This window comes from Fonsecaea monophora, assembly GCF_001642475.1.
Source record: "Fonsecaea monophora strain CBS 269.37 chromosome Unknown Scaff3, whole genome shotgun sequence".
Taxonomy (NCBI): domain Eukaryota; kingdom Fungi; phylum Ascomycota; class Eurotiomycetes; order Chaetothyriales; family Herpotrichiellaceae; genus Fonsecaea; species Fonsecaea monophora.
In genome coordinates this window covers 728,078-740,353 of record NW_019173934.1, presented here as the reverse complement: position 1 = coordinate 740,353, position 12,276 = coordinate 728,078, and the positions used below count along the sequence as shown (strand labels likewise).

At 52.2% G+C, this 12,276-nt stretch overlaps 3 protein-coding genes across 3 annotated transcripts; 1 reads left to right on the top strand and 2 right to left on the bottom strand.

Annotated features, from left to right (window-relative positions):
* Positions 1–177: 177 nt before the first annotated feature.
* AYO21_00968 (hypothetical protein) lies at positions 178–559 on the top strand (the record flags this gene model as incomplete). Its single annotated transcript, XM_022650955.1, has 2 exons — positions 178–240; positions 296–559. 2 exons carry the CDS (start codon positions 178–180, stop codon positions 557–559), a joined length of 327 nt encoding a protein of 108 aa, XP_022516958.1.
* A 676-nt stretch (positions 560–1,235) lies between these two features.
* On the bottom strand, positions 1,236–3,057 carry AYO21_00967 (hypothetical protein; the record flags this gene model as incomplete). The annotated part of the gene is made up of 3 exons (XM_022650954.1): positions 1,236–2,673; positions 2,737–2,885; positions 3,016–3,057. The coding sequence occupies 3 exons, from the start codon at positions 3,055–3,057 to the stop codon at positions 1,236–1,238; spliced, it is 1,629 nt and encodes a 542-aa protein (XP_022516957.1).
* Positions 3,058–3,670: 613 nt separating this feature from the next.
* Positions 3,671–5,554, bottom strand: AYO21_00966 (hypothetical protein; the record flags this gene model as incomplete). Its single annotated transcript, XM_022650953.1, has 1 exon — positions 3,671–5,554. One exon carries the CDS (start codon positions 5,552–5,554, stop codon positions 3,671–3,673), a length of 1,884 nt encoding a protein of 627 aa, XP_022516956.1.
* Positions 5,555–12,276: the final 6,722 nt, after the last annotated feature.

The following is a 12,276-nucleotide window of genomic DNA, read 5'->3' as shown; positions in this document are numbered from 1 at the left end:
AAGACGAGCCGGCAAGGTCCAGGATTTAAGAACACCGTTCAACCGCGTTGAAGTCTCAAGAAATATAATATCTCAACAACCCCCCAAATCAACGAACGTTTTTGAACTCAACAACTGCAAAGTCAAGACACCAGACCAGACCAGACCAGACCAGACCATCTGAGATATAACTTCACCATGTCGACAGACCAATCCTCCGCCTCAGAGTCCCAGGCCTCAATGCTCGGCGGCCACGTCAAGGTAACTTATCTTCCGCCTAATCACATCTATTCACCTAACCAAAATGAAACGCAAGTACGTCCAAGGCGCCATCTCCTCCGCCGTTGGCTATGACTCGGGCGAACAGACAAAAGCCGAAGCCGTGCAAGAGATGAAAGACGCCAAGGCACAATCAACTTCCACCACCACCCCTCAGCAACAGCAGCCTGCACAGTCGTCGATATTGGGCATGGTGGAAAACGCCGCGGGCAAGGTTACGGGTTGCGAAGGCATGGTCGACGAGGGCAAGAAGAGGATACCGGAGAAGCGGGGCATCGAGGAACAGAGTGGGACAGGATGAAGCTTCCCCGCCCCCCAAGTGTGACTCTGCGCAAAAGAATAGGCAAAGAGAAGTGCCTGGTCGGGAGATATACCAACGGAACGAGACCTAGGGAGCAAACAATCCACAAGGAAACGCAGATGAAGGGGCCCTTCGAGCACACAAAGAAACTCTCCTTTCACACCCAGTCGACAGAGAATTCTAACCCCTCCACCAGAACGGAGGATTCCTTTGCTGCTGTGGCTTTTGATTTATCAAGTAAAAAGACTGATATAACTCCCTCAAAGTCCTGAGAGCCCACAGCGGGCCGATATAGCACCAGAACGATTCAGTCTTATGCTGAAGTCAAACTGTTTGATCATTTCAACTTGTAACCAAGTCCGTGTTCGTGTTGTCTTTGTATCCGGATTTCTCTGTGTAGAAACAAGATCTCCTAGGCACCATACATTTCCGTTTGCCGGACGTAAGCTCAGCCTGCTGATGCCTTATCCCGCCCTCAAGCTAATGGATGTCTTTCCGAGATTGGGATGTGCTTTCCGATAAAGGTGTCGGTGGTTGATCCTCCAGCGGCTGTACAGCCAGTTTGAGCTCGTTGTATCGTATCGTGTCGTGTTTCGTATCTCATGTCTCATCTCATGACCTCTTCACCTCCAGTGGTCTGATTTTCCAAACATGGAGGAACTTTTTCATCGAGTCGTCATACCCCAGTATTACTTCTCGACTTCGGCAATGGCACCTCTCCGTTAGCTGCCATTTTCTCAACAATCACGCTTCCCTCAAGCTCTTCATCCTCGTCTCTCATCCTGACGTCCTCATCGTCTAACAGATCAACACCATCTTTACCACGGTGAAGGTCGAGAGAATCCCAGTCCTTACCTAGAGTTCCTTCGGTATCGGCATCGGCATCGACGTCAGAGTGCTTGTAGGAACTGCCATAGCGATCCTTTGCTCTCTCTCGGGCTCTTATTTCATCAGCATCAGGCTTCACCCAGCCCCCATCCGGTGATTCGCCCAACCCCATGTGGTTGGCATCGGGCTTCAGAAATGTCGGTCCAGTGGACGCGAGGTACCAGCCCCGATCGGTCCACTGCGCGATACACTCTTTTGCATACTCTCCGAGGGCGTAGAATCCCGGGTTATCTCGTGGAATAAACATGGAAACGTGCGCTGTAGTCTCGTCCGAAGCCTTGTCGTTGACAGCTTTGATCCATTTGAATCCGTTTGATGTTTCTTGCATGGTATCTCTGCCTTCTTTTCGATCGCGGCTGACATGCACGGGTAGGTTGCAGAATGTCCTCTCCCTGCCGGCCAAGGTTTCCGTGATGCCATATCCGCCACTGGCTCCCTTCCCAAGATTGGTGTACAGATTTGCGCATCCAGCTCCTCGTTCTTTGCATTCCTGTTCCAAAGACTCGACCCGCTTACGCAGGTGCTCCGGCTTGAACAGCTCCCCCACAAACAGCAAGTGGTCGCTAGCCCATTTCCAACCAGCACTCAGCTTCTCGCGTTGCGAGTATAAGGCTGCGGCACCGCCTGCGACTACCGCGCCAGCCGCACCAGCGAACATTGCGTACTTCCCCCAAGCTTGCCATTTAGGGGCAGCTGCCGCGTCTGCCGTAGAGGAAGCTGGCGCTGGTAGGGCGCCAATGGATTTGGCGCCAGAAGTCGACGAGGTCGACGAGACATTGGGTTCGGACTTGGAACCCCAACCAAACATGGAGGCAACTTCGGAGTAGGTGTTATAGGCGTTGGCGACGACTTTGTGCCCGCCCTCGAGTCCGTGGGCCACCATCCCCGGAGCCAATCCAAGGAAAGGGGTGTCGAAAGCCAATACGCCTTGGATATGAGGGAACATGAAGTTATGAGACATCGGATCCGGCTCATGGTGCGATGGTGTTGGATGGGAGGTGGATGTTGTTGAACCCAATGTCGTGTTGGAAGGAAAATTTCGCCGTTCGGGATTTTGCGCCGAAGATCGCGCTGGGATGGGTTGCTCACTCGCGAGTTGCAGGTACGTCTCGGCTGCGACAATGCCACCCATCGAGTGGCCGATCAGTATGACATGGACCGAAGGATCCACGGTCGGAGATGGAGTCGAGCGCGCGACCTCTAGATCGATGACCTTGTTTTGGAGCCTGCAATCATGATCTCTTTCAGTAGGGCGCTCCGCGGTAGACAGACAGACTCGCACAGCATACCATTCTCGAAACCGAGCCACACAGTCTCTGAGCTCGCCCCGCGTCTCGAATTTGGGATATGTCACAGTGACGACATCGATGTTCGGGAGGGAATGGCTCACGAGCGCCCGCAGATGTTCTGGGAAGACAGCAAAGGTGTCATCGCCGCCCTAAAGAGGGCAGTATCAGTATCCTGAGACCCAAGGGTACTGCAACAGAGAGAAGCGATACGGTCGGCGTCACAAGGTCGCATTCTGTCTGCTGGGTAGAAGACCGCATCCTCCCTCGCAACGAACTTACTTTGAAGCCATGGATAAACACAAGGAGTAGTGTCTTGCGCATCCTTGCAAAAAGGCTGCTCACATAGACGCTGCATCGTTTGTGATGAGCCTTAGGTTCCGTTGGACACCATCCCTACGAGATGGCTCTATGTGTCGAGCTTTACTTCACCTCGTTGTCTCCTTCCGCAGGATCAGAGAAGAGCCGGTGAATTACTGAGCCAGATTTATGGTGAGAGTGAATTGGCTTGGCATGCATCACCTGATCGTAAGGGGATCAAGATGACCGTCGGCCTTTCTCGTGTTCGTGTTACAGGAGTGTCACAAATTATATGAAAACAATTCGAGGGTTCATCAAGCTTTGGATTTCGATCGACTTGCTCAATCCCTCGCTGTTGGCCTCTCCCACGCATTGGGAGAGCCAAAGTCTTGTTGTCCAGTTCATGCTGGATCTTCTAGTTCTGTACACTTCTTTTGTCTTGTTTAGACAAGGTATTCTGAGCCTGCCGTATGTTGCCATAATACCATCTAATCCCAGCGCCATTGAAATGCTTTTTCGCTAAACCCAGTGCATGGAGCACAAAAATAATCAAAACAGAGTCCGCCGAGCTATGCATGAGAAGGGCGCCATGCTTTCTGCACGGCCAAAGAAATCTACAGTGTCGAGGAACCGACTGCTAGAATGGGTATTGATGTTGAGTAATAGGCGTGGAAACATTGCTATGCTGCCAACCATCGGGATGAAAATTGGGGAGTGGTCCAATCCGGCGCTCTGTGTTTGCTTTGCTCAAAGGATGGTAGTGGATCTGATCAGCAGGAATATTCCTGACTGGCATCTGTAAAGCAGCCGATGGTGGTGGTATCAAAAGTGTGTTGACATGACGGACTGGTCGATATGGAGACGTGCGATGCGTCAAGAAGTATGAGGGTGATAGTCCCGGTAGAGTAGGAGTAGTGGTAGTGTACCCGTTGGATGGTGATGTGTGTGCTGAAGGCAGGGTGTTGATAGCTCGAGAACCATCGCCTAGGTTGGGAACGGGATTTTGGAAGAGGGACTGCGGTACTGCAGATATCGGTGTGACAGGATGAGAATAGGTACCCGTTGTGGGTGGATACACGGTCGACAGTGCTCTATTCGTCTGAACCGGGAATAGGGAGGTTTGAGGATTTGAAATCGGCAGAGAGGGAGGTGGTCTGGGAATGTCCAGCCTTGGGATCTCCATCAATGTTGCCGGAACGCCAGTGTTTGCCACGCTGGAGGAGTGTGTTGGAGAAACTCTCAAAGTACCTGGATTGTACGGATGCGAAATTCCTCTACTGCCAATATTGTCCGAGAGCTGGCCAGGGAATTGTTGCCTTTTTGCTGGAGGGAGCTCGGCAGAATAGTCGGCACTCCGTTTTCGCTCCTGTTGATATCCTCTCAATCCAACTTGTTGCCGAAGTGGTGAGCTCGGAAGTTGCGTGGCTGTAGATGCAGGATGTGGTAGAACAGGGTAACGACTGTTGAGCGAAGGTGAGACACCATACGGACTGACACTGTGATGAGTTGAAGGAGGTGAGGGCAACTTTTGGGGGAAGCTCTGAGTGGTGGGCGTGACAGGAGTGACGCCATTCGCTCTGCTCTCATCAACCAAGGGGAGCTTGGAGGCTTTGTCGTAAAACGCGCCAAACCTTCCCAATTTGGATTTCCATTCACTCCACTCTTCAGCCGAGGCGTAGAGGGCGTACCGCATATTGCTCAGAAATTCGACTTCCATGATGTGTATTTCAGTGACTGAAATGCCAGAAACCTCTGCCCACGTCTTATTCGTGTATGTGTTGTCGTCCAGAAACTTATTTCCCAACATTAGAGCAATAGTCAGTAGTCGAAACTCACTGCCACGCTTCCCGCTCACACTGGGGTTGAATCGTTTGAGGCGATAGATGAATAATAGGGCGAGTAGAATTACGTTCTTCCCAACCTGAGTGGTGCTGATGATTGTCGTCACCCATTTTCGGAAGCCGATGGCCGGTACGGCATCAGGAAGCAACCCTCTATCGACAGGTGCATCCTCTGGGAGATTTTCCGCGTATTGAAGTGTAGACCCTGTTTCGAACCAGAAGAGACATGTGATCTCTGCAGCAAACTCGGCCAGACTCCCTTTGCTCTTGTTCACTGATTCTGGGATTTGAAGGTGAGGTGCGATGGCATTCACGCTGTTCTGATCGGAGGCTCGATGGTTGTATACGCTCATCCCATTTGTCGGAGGTGCTAGAGCATAGACATGGTTCACTGGCGCTGGTGCAGCAGCTGGAGTTCTGCGTGGACGAGAAGCGTTGGCTCCGTCTGGCAACCCACGGTCCTGCTGGAAAGTAGGTGGAGGAAGTGCAGCATAGCTGCTACCCACAACTACTCCCGGCATGGCCCTTGACCCTGGAGGCGTGGGCAAGCCGCTGTTGAAATAGGTCTCAGAGTTATTCCACCTTTTGCACCCATATGCCGCTGGGTCTTGCTGAACCGCTGGGTTTGATATCGAGGTCGACCGATCCGAGAGGCCAACAGCACTGTAAATGGTAGACATGGACAACATGAGCGGTAACGTTACGGTAAGAGGAAAAAGGTCGAGGGTGGAAAAGTGGTCGGTGTTAAGCAGTGTGAGTTGGAGATGACGGGTGCGGCAAGAGCATATCGCCGATCCAGGTGAGGATGAGAGACGGACGCTGGTATGGTGAAGGATCAGGCAGACTTTTTGCAAAGAGGCTTATGTGAAAGCAAGGAAAGAATAGTAATGTTCCCTGGTGACAGAGAACATTACAACGAAACGAGGATCAAGAACAATTCAAGTGAGGAGCATGGTCGATGTTTTGGAGGCTTTTGACAGAATTGGGGGTTTGGAATGAAGGCAAAGGTATGAGAGAGGGTGGGTCCCGGATGTTTGGCAACATGAGAGGGCAGAGAGGACCTTCACCCACAAGGTCCTTTCAAACAGTGACTGTCCGAGCCCGGCCCAACTCAATCAGAGGGGACAGGATGATGATACACTGGAGCAATCAAGAACGACAAGAACCGTGATTAATGACTTGAATCCACGCGACGAAAGCAGTCAGCCGAGCAACGTACCCTTCGGCAGCCAGAGTTTGTGGCGGCACCAGGCAGTTGGACCGATGGAAAGGATCATCTTGTATTTTTCGCCCATCAGAGCCTGCATCGGGCATGGACGCGCCGTAACTCACTTTCCCAGGAACACCGGGGCCTTGTCTTGGATCGAAGGCGGTTCGAGGCTCGGCTGTAAAACCGTCAAGGGCCCTTTTTTCCCCGTCGTAAGGTTGACGAGTCCGGTTGAACCCAGTAGTTTGCAGGCAAGGGAAACGGAGACGACTGCAAGAGCGAGGGGGAGGGGGGGAAGGGAAAAAAGAAGAGCAGGAGCGAAGCAGTAGTCAGAAGGGCCAGGCAAGCCGCAGAAGTGGAAGGGAAGCTACGACGGCGGGCTGGGTACGCGCTGTGGCCAGCCAATAAGAAAGGAGTATTAGGGACAAAAAGATGGAGCGACAGGAGCAGACTGGCGCACGCTGGCGCAATGATTGCCAAAGTGGACTAAGACGGGCTGGCTGGCGGAGGACAAGTTTACAGTCAAAAAGAGTGATGGGATGTTTTGGAAAGAAGAAGGATGGCCTAGGATGATGATGATGGATGGGGATGGGGGTTTGGTTCGGTTTGGTTTGGTTTGGTTTGGTTTGGTTTGGTTAGGTGGGAAAGGGGGGGCGGCCAGGGAAAAAGCCAACGGGAAACGGGCAAACGGGGGTGGTCAAAAAGTGTGTTCAACGGCCCTGGGTTTAAGGTCCAGGTCAAGGTCTGATCAAGGTCATGGTTGTGGTTGTGGTCATGCACAAGGTCATGTCACGGTGATGAGCAATGAATCGCCGGGCATGCCAAAGCGAGACAGGAGGGGGGGCAAGGGGAAGGGAAGAAAAAAGATGTTAAAATGGCCACCGCCAATTCCATCCATGGTGATGGGACGATGATGGGGACCATGGAGACTACCGAGTAGCAGCTGAACAAAAAACTTGACCGCATTTAGCTCGGCATCAATGTATCGTATCAGCATCAGCGTGCCAGCGATCCAAAAGTTTTAGCCTTTTTTCCCTTCCCCCTTGGGCTGTGCTGGGTGGTTCTGGTGGTGCAGTGCAGTCAAGTGCACTGAATAATGTTGCTTTGCCCGTGTGGAGTGGTCTATCAAAGGTAAGTAACAGGGTTCAAGAGACTTGCACGACTGGTCAGTACTAGTGACATGGTTTACGGGTGACTAGGTATTTTCATCATGTCGTGTGTGGGAAGGGGGTCACTGGTGGTCCTAACATACATAGTACCTACATATTTTCAAAGCCTTGGGGAGGTCCAAAGGGGCCTCGCAAGGGATTGATAGGGGGAAGAATGAGTGGATGGGGCCGTGGTCTCTGTCATTGCCATCATCTTATTCGCCTTCGCCTCGGGGAGAGGGGGCTGTTGATGCAAACCCACCCTAGTCTTGAAAGTGCAGCGAAGCCATCCGATGATATGACAAAATACCACCGCAAGTTCCGGATACATGATGAAGATGGAGTCCCGTTGCGAGGCGAGGCACGGGGGACATGCTTGGTGGTTAATGGGGTTACAGGAGGAGGCACGGAGACTGGGTAGCTCCAGCAGAATAAAATTGAGACACTCTGACACTCTGGCCGGACTAACCAGTTAGCAGCATAACTTTACGAGGCAAGGCAAGGCAGGGCCAAGGGGGAGGAGCGACGTAGGAGCTTGGACATCCACATACATAACTTTGTACGAGGTTTCCGAGGCACACAAAGAAACAGCAACCAAGTTGAGAAGACTGGGGCGGGGCTGGGCTGGGCTGGATGGCGTATGTAGGTCAAGCGCAAGCACAGGGTGAGGAAGGCAAGGGAGGGGAGGGCAAGGAAGCTAGTTGGTGCAGGTGAGAAGGTGCGAACGAGTGTTGAATGAATAATCTCGCTCCAGGATGGAGACGGACGGGTAAGACTTTCGTTACAAGGTCGCCGTGTCGCCGCTCCGTGGCTGCTGAGCTGCGCCTGGGGGGGCTGCATTTGTGCGGACTGCCTGCCTGAAAATGCCATCGATGAGCAACAAGCCGGGAAATGAACGCTAAATGGAATCAAAGGGTTGGACGTGAGCATCGGTTGGTCGGACGACGCCTTCAGAATGGCTCATCAGATGGTGATCTGAACGGAATTGGGTAGTGGAAGCTGCCAGCTGAGTTGGGGGCAGCCTGGGGCCCGGGGGTCCAGGAGCCTCTAACTACGGGCCACGGCCTACGGGCACAAAGTATTCGGTAAGGAGCCCTGTCATCGAGAAACATTTAGCGAGTTGAACAAGCCCTGAGGTTGGATCCCGGCTTCTCCAGGCAGGCAATGAGCCATGGCAGGTCACCGTGTCTTTTCTAAGTGGGAAGACAAGCCGAGGGTGAGGTCTCCGTGCGCCCCTCCGTGCCAGACAAGGGAAGGCCAAAAGAAAAAATTACGCCTAGACCGGATGCAGCCACTCGGACTCGCCAGAATTTCACACACACTCATAACTCTGGTTGGGGGAAACCCCTGGAAGCCGACCTTGGGCCACCAGCAAACGCTACCTGGTATGGTTTGGAATTTTCGGCTGGCCTCTTACCGCGCGTGCACAGTGGGCGCCCGGGCAAACAGCAGCTCCCCCGGGGCGACCCTATTATTGGAGGATCGTCTTGGTCTCCCGCCCCCGAAAGGGCAGTTTCGCATGATGACCACATTTCAATGGTCCGGACGAGTAGTAGTACTCATAAGGTGGTGGCTTCAAAAGTCATTTGGTTGTTTGTGGACTAGCAGGGCTTCCCTTTGCTAGTTGGCTTGCTGCAACTTGCTACTGCAGATTACGAGCGGCGGATAAGCGGTAGGCGTCGACGAGCTGGGTGCCGAAGCTCGCCCAGCAGTACGAGTACCTACATAGTCGTAGGCAGTGCGGCTGGTCAGGCAAAAGGCACAAAGTAATGCCTGAGTAACACTGCACTTTCCAGGCTTAGTAGTAGCAGTAGTCCGACACTCCGTCCACCGTTCTGAGTCCTTTTGGCCACACGATGCCAACTAAACCCACGGAAATTTTTAAGGGGAATTGCAAAATACTCGATACTGTAGGCACACAGAAGAGATGGCCCCGAGTTCCAGCCAGCTATCCCTCAGCTACGATCAAGGACGATCCAAGCCTTGAAAGACCGGGTCGCCACAACTAAGTTCCCGTTCTGGAAAGAAGACTCGTCAACCTGCGCCCTATTGTGTCAGACCCTTTGAAATCCTGAGAACTTTGACCGGTGGAGCTTTTGAGATAGGCAGATAGGTAGAGCACAAGAAACTTAGCTTGCCGCAAGACAAGGCAAGGAAGGTAATGGGACACTTGTTTCCTCTTGACGCTGATCTCTCTTCTTTCTCCATCAGCATTCCATTCTGATTGGAGTCTTTCGGACCACAGTAACCCCTACGACTTGGGTCTAGGGTCACCGCGGTAGTGGCATCAATCCTCAATTTCTCGATGGATCGGTGCGGCACCAGGCCAAAGGCGAGAGGATCTGATGTGGCAAGATAGTACGATACGAGTAATAATGAGACACTTGACATTCCCGGATCGAGCCAATGTTGGCAGGCGTGAAAACGCTTTGCGGGTAACATGATCAGGCCTTGGCTGGTTATATTTGGAGATGTGATTGGGCAAGGGGGCAGAGTAGTGGCCGTGCAGGACGTCAAACAACTTCTTTGGGATAAGAGTGCGTGAGAAAAGCAACGACCAAGTTGAACGTGGGGCTGGCAGTCTGGGTCAGATGGAGATAGCAAGATGTGCAAATCTTTGGAGTCGATCACACGGGAAAGATATGGAAGTATGCAACACGAAAATTATTTACCAACACTAATAATGAGGTAACATCATGGATTACGAGTATTTTTTTTTATCTTGACTTGTTAGCCGAGAACAATTTTGTGGACCATCGGGGTCGTGACTACTCGTGAGGTAAAGAAAGCACGAATGCCACATAGATTCATGGAGCTACGAGGGGAAGGGGAGGGCGCTGTGGCCCCATCACCTTCTACTGCTGAAGGCGGTGCTGATGCGTCGTAATAGTATCTAGGTGCGAGATACTCGTAGTTACGAGTATCGTTTGAAAGCCGTGGATACAGTCCGATCCTTGAAATCATCAGATGGGGTTTCGGTGATACCAGGGCCAGTGGGAGACAGGACATGGCATGGATGTTGGCCAGAGTCCACAGCAGGCCAGGCAGGCAACGAAGACGAAAATGCTCATCTGTCCATCCCAGCTGAACATCTACGAGTAGAACGCGCGGGAATGGCGTAGAGTGTAATCATTTCAATCACCCCTTTTGGTTACCTACCAGCAGCTCCTCGTACAGACTTTGTCTGAAATACGAGTAAGAGGTTGCAGAGGCATTTTGATAAAGATGGAACCAGATGTCAAGGACTTGCGGACGCGTGTAAGTTTGCTACTCCGTACCCGGAATTGGACATTCAAAGACAAGCGTAAACATCAAGTAGAATGGCTTTCTAGGGCAAGTCCGGTAAGGAAAGAACGGAAGTGGTGGAGGCCTATTTCGTTGTCCTTGGGACTGAACAGCATCTTTGAACCAATAAGGAGGACGGGAGTAACTCGTACGAGTAGCTGAAATCTGGACTTGTTCCTTGTCTCTTCCTTGTCTGACCCAAGAGGCAAGCGAAGCGGTGCGATGCATTCTCAGCATCAGCATGGAGTCGACAAAGAGGCAACCTGGTAACCTGATGGAGACCCTCCGCTTTTCTGCGAAACCATCTGAGCCACCGTGGCCACCATCATCCGAGCCATGTCTGTTTCGCATTTTTGCCATGCGGCGTTCGAAGCTGCGAGCCAATCACACGACATTGCGAGAACTGCAGCCAAGCGTGCCACGAGTAACTTGGGACTTTCCTCGAGCAGAAAAAAGATTCTAACACGGGGCTCCGTGGCTCCATATTTCCAAGTCGAGGTCCTTCATGACTTGCACTGAACAGTGGACGGGAAGCCGACGGAAGCGAGAAGGTCGGGTGGCAGGTTTCAGGATCAACATTGACCAATTTCGACGACTGAGCAGGGCCCAGGTGAGATAACAAGAACCGAGGGCACCGCCAGGCACTTTAGAACTCCGTACGAGGTTGCTAGAGGCACCGAGTATGCTGATCACATTTTGAGCGAACACGGCGGCTCAGTGGCACCAAGGGTATTGGTGGTGGTGATGGAGTGATTGACGAGGTGATGAGAGACGAGGGTGTCAAGGTAAGGCCAATAGTGGTGATAATGACACAGACTGTGTCATTTGACGAGATTTGTGTTTGGGTTTCTTTTGTCAAATCTTTCCCTGAAACAACCTGTGGCTGCCTGCCGGTTTACCTACTACTACTTGGTAGTACGAAGGACTCGTGATATATCCAAAGGACTCTGTCAAAGGGGAACTGATGTAGCTCCATTTCATTCTCGCAGGGCATATGATGGATAATGCAGAGTGACCAAAGGGGTCATGAGGGTACGCAGGCACACAAATGAACCGACCAAGCATCCAACCAACCTGCTACTGCATCGTATCTCGCATCGGGCTCTAGCAGACAGCCCTCCTACGAGTACGAGGTCCTCCTACTGTGACGTGATCTCTCGATCCTGGACAATCCCGCTTTCTTTCTCCCCTCCTAAATCCTTTTGGATATTATCGTTGCATGCGGCGGCGGCATCGGAACCACCGTCACCACCCCATCAACGACTAGCACCGTCAAGGGGTCGCTTGTCTATCATTATTTGTCTTCGTCATCCTTCGTTCCCGCCCGCCTGCAGTCTGCAGTGGCTGGCCCTTCTCCTTCTGTTGTGCTTGTATTCGTAATATTGTTTCATTTCTATGCCCTCCTCCTCTGGTCCCAATCTTCTGGCGCTTTTTTCTCGGATGGTTGCTCCACTTGCTGAGCCCATTCTCTCTGCCTGGTCCGCCAATTCGCCTATTGATCCCCTGTCTTCGGAAGAGTGCTGTGAGGTTGGACGTGGAAAGGTGAACAAAGTGAAATCGAAGGTGAAATATGACACGCCTGCGCGTCTCCTTCGCGCTGCCCGCTTCCCTCCGCGTTACTGCAACCATTTTTGCTGCCACCAACCAGGCCCAACAATCCATTGTTGCCCATCTTTGCCTTGTTCCCTTTCTCCATCGGTTCGACTTTGAGGCTGATTTAATTTGTTCCCAAAGTCCACACTCGAGCCAAGATCATCCAATT